Source organism: Pseudochaenichthys georgianus, chromosome 14, assembly GCF_902827115.2.
Source record: "Pseudochaenichthys georgianus chromosome 14, fPseGeo1.2, whole genome shotgun sequence".
NCBI classification, from domain to species: Eukaryota; Metazoa; Chordata; class Actinopteri; order Perciformes; family Channichthyidae; genus Pseudochaenichthys; species Pseudochaenichthys georgianus.
This window is the reverse complement of record NC_047516.1, coordinates 14,956,346-14,967,695: the sequence shown is the minus strand read 5'-3', so window position 1 is coordinate 14,967,695 and position 11,350 is coordinate 14,956,346. Positions and strand designations below refer to the sequence as shown.

At 40.3% G+C, this 11,350-nt stretch overlaps 1 protein-coding gene across 3 annotated transcripts in view; it reads left to right on the top strand.

The window, feature by feature from the left end:
- The window catches only part of LOC117458110 (actin-binding LIM protein 3-like), a 61,481-nt gene that overhangs the window by 2,237 nt on the left and 47,894 nt on the right, over window positions 1–11,350 (top strand). For all 3 annotated transcript variants that reach the window (XM_034098367.2, XM_071205478.1, XM_034098368.2), the window contains exon 2: window positions 4,082–4,246. In XM_034098367.2, the coding sequence (XP_033954258.1) occupies window positions 4,082–4,246 (165 nt within the window). The remainder of the gene's footprint in view (window positions 1–4,081; window positions 4,247–11,350) is intronic.

The following is an 11,350-nucleotide window of genomic DNA, read 5'->3' as shown; positions in this document are numbered from 1 at the left end:
ACACACACACACACACACACACACACACACACACACACACACACACACACACACACACACACACACACACACACACACACACACACACACACACACACACACACACACACACACACACACACACACACACACACACACACAGACTTACACACTCATTCAATAAAGATACAATTTGTTAGGAAACATTTTTGTCCCAGTTTTACCTTTTTTTCCCTCCTGAAAACATTTATAGATCCATAACTCTCCCCCTCCTTTCTCCTGCTGTCATCAGCTTAACCTGTGTGTGTGTGTGTGTGTGTGTGTGTGTGTGTGTGTGTGTGTGTGTGTGTGTGTGTGTGTGTGTGTGTGTGTGTGTGTGTGTGTGTGTGTGTGTGTGTGTGTGTGTGTGTGTGTGTGTGTGTGTGTGTGTGTGCGCGCATTTGAGTTTGTGTGTGTGTGCTGCAATTGCATAATACTTTGGGAGGCAGCAGCATTAACTGTAAAGTGATTGAATTGAGTAGACTAAAGGAGAATTGATTAGATTGTTGCACACTGGATAGAGGTCAGCTTATTCTTGCAGGAAATCAAAATCAATATTGATCAAATATGCTGTCACTCAGTGAAACCACATAATTACTGTCTATTGTGACAGTGACACTGTGTGTGTGTGTGTGTGTGTGTGTGTGTGTGTGTGTGTGTGTGTGTGTGTGTGTGTGTGTGTGTGTGTGTGTGTGTGTGTGTGTGTGTGTGTGTGTGTGTGTGTGTGTGTGTGTGTGTGTGTGTGTGTGTGTGTGTGTGTGTGTGTGTGTGTGTGTGTGTGTGTGCTAAAAGGGATTTGAGCCGTTTCATAAGCAAAGATGAGAGAAGTGTAATCCCAAAAAGCCCCTTGTGCCCTTTTCTGTCTCATGACATAGGATGATCTTTATTTTTATCATACTCGAATACAAAGACATTTTCCAAGGCTTCTCATGATGTATAACACAAAGAAACAAATGCACTAATACAAGTGCTAATATTAGCATAGGTTAATTTAGCTACAATTGTGTATTATGTACATGTCTAGTTCTTTTTTCAAGATTACTTTTTTGGCATTTTTACTTTGGTTGATAGAAGATAGAAAACAAAACCTGAAATCTTTTTTTTGCTTTAGTGTCCTATGCAGAAGTTCCAACGTACAATGCAATTCTTAATATGCTATCCTCTCTGAATACTTTAAATGAATGACTTAGTGTACAAGTATTCAGTCAATTCTAAGTATACAATTGCACAGTGTACTGCATTAATTAAAATATGCAAAGTGTAACAGTTATTATAACAAATCTCTTCCATTGGAACATTAGTGGAGGGTTCAAATATATATATATACACACTGAACAAAAATATAAACGCAACACTTTTGTTTTTGCTCCCATTTTTCATGAGATGAACTCAAAGATCTAAAACATTTTCTATATACACAAAATAACCATTTCTCTCAAATATTGTTCACAAATCTGAAAAAATCTGTGATAGTGAGCACTTCTCCTTTGCCGAGATAATCCATCCCACCTCACAGGTGTGGCATATCAAGATGCTGATTAGACAGCATGATTATTGCACAGGTGTGCCTTAGGCTGGCCACAATAAAAGGCCACTCTGAAATGTTCAGTTTGATCACACAGCACAATGCCACAGATGTCGCAAGTTTTGAGGGAGCGTGCAATTGGCATGCTGACAGCAGGAATGTCCACCAGAGCTGTTGCCCGTGAATTGAATGTTCATTTCTCTACCATAAGCCGTCTCCAAAGGCGTTTCAGAGAATTTGGCAGTACATCCAACCGGCCTCACAACCGCAGACCACGTATAACCACACCAGCCCAGGACCTCCACATCCAGCATGTTCACCTCCAAGATCGTCTGAGACCAGCCACTCGGACAGCTGCTGCAACAATGGGTTTGCATAACCAAAGAATTTCTGCACAAACTGTCAGAAACCGTCTCAGGGAAGATCATCTGCATGCTCGTCGTCCTCATCGGGGTCTCGACCTGACTCCGGTTCGCTCACATTCGATGGCGTCTGGCACGTTGGAGAGGTGTTCTCTTCACGGATGAATCCCGGTTTTCACTGTTCAGGGCAGATGGCAGACAGCGTGTGTGGCGTCGTGTGGGTGAGCGGTTTTCTGATGTCAATGTTGTGAATCGAGTGGCCCATGGTGGTGGTGGTGGGGTTATGGTATGGGCAGGCGTATGTTATTGACGACGAACACAGGTGCATTTTATTGATGGCATTGTGAATGCACAGAGATACCGTGACGAGATCCTGAGGCTCATTGTTGTGCCATTCATCCACGACCATCACCTCATGTTGCAGCATGATAATGCACGGCCCCATGTTGCAAGGATCTGTACACAATTCCTGGAGGCTGAAAACATCCCAGTTCTTGCATGGCCAGCATACTCACCGGACATGTCACCCATTGAGCATGTTTGGGATGCTCTGGATCGGCGTATACGACGGCGTGTTCCAGTTCCTGACAATATCCAGCAACTTCGCACAGCCATTGAAGAGGAGTGGACCAACATTCCACAGGCCACAATCAACAACCTGATCAACTCTATGCGAAGGAGATGTGTTGCACTGCGTGAGGCAAATGGTGGTCACACCAGATACTGACTGGTTTTCGGACCCCCCCAATAAAGCAAAACTGCACGTTTCAGAGTGGCCTTTTATTGTGGCCAGCCTAAGGCACACTTGTGCAATAGTCATGCTGTCTAATCAGCATCTTGATATGCCACACCTGTGAGGTGGGATGGATTATCTCGGCAAAGGAAAAGTGCTCACTATCCCAGATTTTTTCAGATTTGTGAACAATATTTGAGAGAAATGGTTATTTTGTGTATAGAAAATGTTTTAGATTTTTGAATTCATGAAAAATGGGAGCAAAAACAAAAGTGTTGCATTTATATTTTTGTTCAGTGTAGTTACATATATTCCTGACAACCATACAGCCATCAACTTTTAAATGTCTCCATAAGTCAGTAGAGTATGTGTTTTTCTACACCTGTCCGTCTCTTAAGCTTGTAATTAATGGTTGTAAGTCGGGCTGATCTCCCTGGCAGAGAAGCAAGCCACTACGAGTTTTAAAGTCAATCACTAAGTCCTGCACTAAGTTTTCTCCTCTACTGTACATCTTCTCTTGATGAGATAATAAAAAGTGAGATGGCTAACTCGTTAGATACTTCTATTGGCATTCATTGTCTGTACATATATATATTTGTTGATGTTGATGAAGTGTTTAACCTGAGCTAGTCAGTACAACAATGATAGCAATCATATCACAGCCTTAAATGATTACTCTACACAGTATACAGCTATTAATAACAGTATTATGTTTTTTGGTTTGTTTAAAAGCACTTAATTTGAATCTGTAATCTGTATCAGGTGATACACACGCTCATCTATTGAAATCGGTATATAGAAGTAAAAATAAACATAATTTTATGACAATCCCTCTGATAGTCGAGATATTTGAGGACAAAGTGGTAGTTCATCATTGACATTGTTATCGCTTAGTTGAACCACACTGCGAGCATGTTTAAAATCTGTTCCCCTCTCTCTCTCTCTCTCTCTCTCTCTCTCTCTCTCTCTTCCTCTTTGTTTGTTTGTGTGGGGAGACATGAAGGCATACATCATTTGTCCCCAGGCCAGACAAACTGCCTCCACGATGCGGTGCGTGTGTGTGTGTGTGTGTGCGTGCGTGCGTGCGTGTGTGTGTTTTTGAGAGATAATGTTTGTGTTATTTGTGTATCTACATGTATATGATTGCTTAAAGTCAAAATCATTGATTCTGATTTGTTTCTGTGATATACTGTAAAAGACAAACCTGAACATCTGTTTTCTGATGTGTTATACATTAAAGCTTGTGTTTAGCTGCCACATATAATATGTAGACTAGACAAGACACTGAGAAGAGAAAAACATGCATGTGTTCCTTTTTTCGATGTGTCAGGCACATTTTCTTATCCCTTTGATCAGATGTTTGAATCCTGTTGGAAGAAAGACAAAAGTAAAGGCTTCGAGATGATGACAAGTGACATGTTTTGGATCATCTCCCCTCCTCAGTTCAGTACCAGTCAGGTCTTTATGGAGAAAACAACAACAGCAGTTCTCCTATCTCCAGCCGTGGCAATTCGCCCATCGCGTGTGAGCGATGTGGGGAGGTGTGTCGTGGAGAGGTGGTGCGCGTCAAAAACACACACTTCCATGTTCAGTGCTTCACTTGCCAAGGTAAATTCACCGCACACCTACAAACACATGCTTCCATATATTCTGTGAATATTAACACTTTCATAAATGCACACACAAATGTACAAACACTCGCGTTCGTCTACATTCTCCACTTCCACACATTCACACAACATTTCATATTTATGTATTTGTATGTCTCAGACTAATGCCTTTGTTTCCATGTGTGGATTCCACCCACATCACTTTGCATAATAAAATATTAAATAGTTACTCAGACAAGAAGGAACCAGTGTAATTGAAACAAGTATAGCTTCACTGAAATAGAAGCTGAACTCTGACTCCACCAAGATCAAAGTCCTTCACAAATAGTTTCAGTAATTCAGTCATTATTGATGCCTCTGCCACCACATATTAAAGGTGAGATTTGATATCTCCGTAAATTGCAGCTGAAAAAATCTTTGAACTTTTAATCGTTTGAGGTGTCGTAATTTTATCTGAATATCCCAGCAGCCACTGCAGCACAACTATTGAAGTCTACTGGGGACAATCCTTCAATATGTGACTCCCATTCACACTTCGTACGCTTCATGCAATTCTCGCAGATCAGAGAGTTATGTGGTAGGCTATCAAAAGGCTAAGCATCCACAAAAATGACAGATGATACCAAACTGGTTGCTTAAGAGACTGATTGTTTGTTAATGCCCCTTTCACAAACATAGCCCTGCTCTTTAACTTACTTAATTGTTGTATTGTATATTTTAAACCATTAATGATAATGTCAAGTCAATTAAATTGAGTGGTTCAACATTTTTGAAAAATATGCTTTCTTTTCGAGAGTTAGATGAGAAAATTGATACTATTCTCATGTCTGTGCACTTAATATTAAAGGTCCCCTATTATACTGTTTTTCATCAATATATTATAGGTCTGTGTTTGGATCATTATAGCATCCCATAAACCCCTCTGTTTCAGCCCTGTTTAAAAAGTGCTGATTCTCTGTCTGTTACTTTAGATGAAAATAAGGAGCCACTCCCCACGCTCTTCTGAGAGATATTTGGTTAAAAAGAACATGGTGCTCTAGGAGGAGATTCAGGTGATAAGGTGGGGGGGAGTTACCTTGGTTGGTGATTGGCTAATGGTAACACAAGCCAACTAATCGTTATGACATCATAAAGTGTCCAAAATCTGATCAGCTAATTTTCGGACAGGTTTTTATATAACTGGATCAGGACAAAAAGTGAGCAAATTCTTTTTCCTGACATTTTCCGAATGTCTGGACACTGAGGGGACACATGTTTATGTAAGACATGAACACGTGGATTTTGTATAATAGGTGACCTTTAAGCTAGAGTCAGCAGTTGATTCGCTTACCTTAGCATTAAGACTGGAAGCTGGGGGAAACAGCTAGCCTGGCTCAGTCCAAAGTTAACTACATCTAAATTCGACAAATTAACACATTGAATCGTGTTTGTATATATCATTGACGAACATACATTTCAAAATGATAGTTGCTGTATTACCCTTTTTCTTTGAGTCCCACCTTTAAAAAGTAAATTGCAACTATAAGTATTCCACATGGACATGAGTAGTGGATATAGGACAGGAATATTAACAGTTGGGAAATACAAGTTAAAACTGATTTATTTCCATGTATTCATGAGCGTGGTCATATATGAGCGTTTGTGTGTCTTTGCATGTTGGAGCTCCAGCAGTGAGCAGGTGGGGCAGAGCGCTCAGAGGTCTGGAGTCAGCAGCTGGCATAGCAGTGCAGTCAGCAGCTTTCAGCCTGGCGTCAGACTCCTACCAGCTAACCTCCTTTCACAGGCCGGGACCCTCACTGTCCCAAAGCGCGCTGAAGACAACGTTGTTTTCTCCGTTTGATCTGCCAGTAACATCGCATGAATGCCTCAAAACACCAGAAAAAGGAGGGTTTGCTTTTTATTTCATGTCATGCAACATTGCAGACCTTAAAAATAACCTGAGCTGAATAAACAGCTTCGATAATTTGTTTGATGGAATAACTGATTGTTTAATCCGAGCACTCCTAGTTTCTGATAGGACAGACACCAGCTGGACTTATTGATGGAGATCTCTCTTTGATATTTGGGAATTTATTATAATGGACAATTGATCTTGCGGAGTAAGCTTAATGACTTCTAGCTAATGGATCCTAAGTAGACATCAGCTAACGAAGTGGACAAAAATCAAATAGTCAGCTTTTAGTACACAGGCGTCTTATTTTTGTCTTATTTTCCCTCTGCTTTCCGCCCCTGCTCTGTCGCTCTCTAGTCTTACATGCTTGGTTTGTAGCTGTGAATGTCAGAGAGATACAATGAGTCTTTGTTTGGTTAACAGTTTAATCTCCTTTTAGTGTGGCTATTTAGGATTGAAAGATTGTTTAAGGAGAGAGAAGAACAGATTTGGGATAATGAGAAATATAAACAGAAGAGAGGAGTGAGATAGATGAGACAGCAGCACTGTGTTGTTTGTTATTGATAGTAATGAATCATTTAGGTGCTAGGACTTAATTAAAGTGAAGTTTATCCTGTTTTCCATGTTTTTATAGTACACAAATGTATACATTTATTTTTCTGATTTGCACTTGTGTCCAGTTAACATTAGAGTGTGAATTCACAGAGTGCATAGCTAGCATATCTGTGGACTCTCAGTCTTGTTAATGAAGTACTTTGCACCTACTTAAAGTTTGAGTTATCAATCAAGTATTAATATTTGGGATATTATGACAAGCTTGACATTATGTGAAAGTTGAACGTTTCAATCCCTCTAGATCTAAACAGTGGGTCCTACAGGGGTGATCATGATGCAATAAAAAAATTCAAGTGAAAAAACAGTTTAGGAATAAAATGATGAGAAAAATATCTGTAGAGCAAACAACTCTATCGTCTCACAATAAAAAATGAAATTGCCAAGATCTGCAGCATTTTGGTTTTAACAAGAACATAAACTGTAGATGTTTCTACAAATAACTACATAACATATATACCATGTGGCGTCACATCACTAACAAAGCACAGAATGTATACTGATGAAATGTTCAAGGCTACTCTCTAAGCTCTGCAAATAATATTGTTTTGCTCTCATAACATATCGTATAAAATATGCAACATGTTCATACATTTGCCCTCATTTTAAAATGAATGATGCCAGTTTTCGGAGTACATTGACCATGTCCTGCTGGGAATGTAAATATCCAGTCATAACTCCACAATTTGATTGACATATTCAATGACTGTAAAAAGAAAATCCATATTGTGGCATATATTTACACCGCTTATACTGTAGACCGATCCATCAGTTCGACTCTAGAGTGGTTAGACTTTCCCTTTTCTTCTCCGCCTCTGCTCCTCTTTGATCCGCCTGTCCATCCTGATCACATTAATGCAAATGCAGAGAAGGAAATCCATCCCAAGTTGATGATGCGGGTAGATGAGGGAAGACAGTGACAGGACGGCAGACGTGCGCTGGATGGACAGATCGATAGCCTCATTGATACTTCCCCTGGGTCCCCCCGTCTCTTTCCCCACATCCTTATCCCCTCACTTTGCTCCCTGCTTCCCTTTCTCCTCACATATGATGCCTTCTTATTTTTTCCTCCTCCACTAATCTCTCCCTTGACTCCCATCTTGGCTTTCGTCTCTTTTCTTCTTGTCATGTTTTAGCCTTGAGTCTAAAATAATCCTCTCCTCTTTTGCACCACACAATTCCTCATCTGTGACCTTACAGCATCTATCATTGTAAAGAATACAGTCAGTAATTACTTGCCCCAAATAATCTGATTTGAACGTCCTAATTTTGGAGTCTTTCATAATATAAATCTAATTTATTTAGTACAACCGGCCCAGACTTAATTTACTTACATGAATTGTACAACAGCAGGGTCCTCACCTTCACGTCAGAATATAAAGCAGACCATTCTTCTTACCTGTTAAAGCTTTCTGCAAAGCCTGACCCAGTTTGAAACAAGTTTGTTTCATTAGTGAAACATATCAGGAGCAGTGTATTTTATCAGTAGTGCACGCTCAGCCATGCAGACAGTCACGGTTGGCTCTTTCTTCAGAAGAGACTTCAAGGACGAACTGTGAAGAATGAACCGCTGTATCAGCTCAGCTGTGCTGTTGTGTGTGTCCTTGTGTGAGCATTTGCACAGTGTGTCAGTGTGTTTCTGTGCACACTGTATGTTTTCTGATGTATCTGGAAGCTAAATCAGAAAGATGAGATAGTCAACATGTGTACAACGCCTTCAGGAGTTCTTGTTTCTTGCATCCATCTTCATTTATATTATTTGTACAATTCTTTCATTCCCTCGTTCTTCAATTCCCAAGAACCTTTGCTTGCGCTGCTGGCAATAAACAAATAATCATTATTTGCTGTCTTTATGCCAGCTGTGTGTATGTGTGTGAATATGTGTCCAGACCTCTAGCACTTCAATGTAATAGGCAACAAATCACTTTTAACAGATGTAAAAGACAAGTATTTAAATACTTCAGTGCCTTCGACGAACTGCAGCTGAACCCCCCGGTGAGCAGAAGGTAGGGAAGTGGGAGGCTGGTGGCAAACAAAACTGATGGAGCAAGTGATACAAGGTGTTACATAAAAATGCAGTGAGCATGGTTTTATTTATTTATTGATTTGCATCAAATGTTGTCTTCGGGTCAAATCTGACCGATTTACAACTTTCATCAATCATAACTTTTGTGTTTTACATTCGATTGCATTAAGGCTTTATGATATCCTTCACAGTAGACATTTGAACATATAAAATTGCTGACCACCATTTGATGATTGTGGGGCGGTGGTGACGAAGTCGATAGGGACTTGTCTTGGCAACTGGAAGGTCACCAGTTCAAGTCCCGGCAAGACCAAGTGCTACCGAGGTGTCCCTGAGCAAGGCACCGTTCCCCACACTGCTCCCCGGGTGCCGCTCAAAATGGCAGCACACTGCTCCTAACACTAGGATGGGTCAAATGCAGAGAAACAATTTCCCCACGAGGGATTAATAAAAGTCCATCTTAATTTAGTCAACTTTGTAACACTCATGGTGTTCCCGGTCATAAAGAAAAGGAATTAGTAACCATCCGGATCAGATAAAACACACACACACACATTTTTGTATTGGATTTTAGTCCTTTCTCTATTTTATTTGAATATTGTTATGAAAGTAGGCTACTGCAGTTTCATTGTTGTTGTTTTGAAATACCTTTCACGACATGTGACCCATAGGGACTCCAAATCAATACAGATTTGATGTACTACACTAGGAAAAAAACAGATACATTTAGCACAGCTATAACAAACATCCATGCATAGATCACATTCTGTGTGGACATATTTTCAAAATGGCCTTCGATCTAGAATATCCAAATATACCAGAGGTCCCTCCGGAGAATGGCCAAGCCTCAACTGCTCCCTCTCTTTCCTTTTTGCCTCCACATCTTAATAGCTTTCCATTTCGACAGTGATGAATGTGTGAATGTTATCAGCGGAGTGAGAAAAGATGAGAAGGCCCGGCTATCTTCCTCAAGTGTGTGTCTTGGAGAAATGGAAAAAAAGAATCCAGCTATATGTGAATATGGGTTTGCTGAAAAACAAGTAACTCCATTTTCTGAATACCAGTGAATAGTTAGAAAAAAGCATGACTTGTTTTTTTACTCAACAACAAATATATGTGGCATACACATGTGTATGCTGTGTGTGTGATTGTGTGTACAGCACATACATCAATGCAATGGTGTGTTAGCTGAAATGTTTCAAAGGTAAACCGCTTCATTTTCAGGCAGACTGATAAAGGTCAGGCTGGCATTTTTGCGACAGCAGCTTTGCCACAACAAGAACACAATATCAGTGACAAAGGAAATAACAAATCTAATGTACAGCGTTTCCTAGTTTCAAAAGAAAGCTATACCCTGTCCTCCTTTTTTTGTCCATAAGAATAATTAGATTTCACCATCTTTATACTAATAATATTGTGAGACAGTCATTTACATCTAAGATAACAAGAAAGATGAACTTAAAAGCATCACATCTGTGTTAGAAAATGATGTCCTTTTATAATACGGATTTCAACATGTATACGGCAAACAGACTTTCAGATGTGTGACTGAAAACGTTAGACTTTAGTTGAAAAAGTGAGCAAGCCCATACTGTTTGATTGTTTTCCTTGAGTAATTCATTCAAAAACAGAGAAAAATAAAAGAGATTAAACCAAAAAACTAGTTTAAAGTTTAATCACAATTACCCAGTCGTCCTTTTAACATTGCCTTGTGTTGCTTTAATGCATTTTATGTTTTTGTAAAGCACTTTGAATTGCCCTGTTGTTAAAAAGTGCTATATACATTCAGTGATGTACCTGAACGCGTTCAATGAACGATCGTTCATGAACGCGTTCATATTTTGGGCGAACGTGAACTGAACGTACTGTATTTCCGCTAGATGAACGTAATTGAGAACGCGTTCATTCTCAGCGCTGTATAACGGCGTTCAATAGTGCGTTCATTCTCAGCACTGTATTATAACGGCGTTCAAAAGTGTGCCAGATTTCATATGCCTTTCAGCCGAAAACCCAGTTAAAACACACCGTAAACAGGCTTCAAAATAATGCGGAAAACCACCCAAGCTGGCAACAGCAAGCCGCCTCTGACGCGTACGCGCCTGTCACCCCTGGCTGTCGCACTAAAATATAAATATACTAAATATATCAGACTCCTCACAACAAACAATGTGGAACCGCGGAACCGGCGAGCATTGAATGAATGAATGAATGAATGAATTAGTATGGACGAAGCCGAGAGCAGCTGCAGCAGTACTCGCTCAGAGTGAGACTCTACGGCAGTGGTGGGGAACCTCCGGCCTCCGTCCGTATACGGCCCGCGAGACAATTTGGTACGGCCCTCGAGGTAATTTATAAACACACGCAAAAAATAAAAAAATGAAAGAAATCTAGACCGCAAAAAAATTCAATAAGCTAGTGCCTGTTTTTCCTGGCCAAGGTCAGGGTGCTTGAACACAACACGAGCCTAACGTGTCATCACGTGGTATATGTCTCGTCTGACAGGGGTGCATGTTCTGACGGAGAGCACCAGAATGCCACTCCAGCACTTCAGAAATTGCAGTACCGATAAGTCC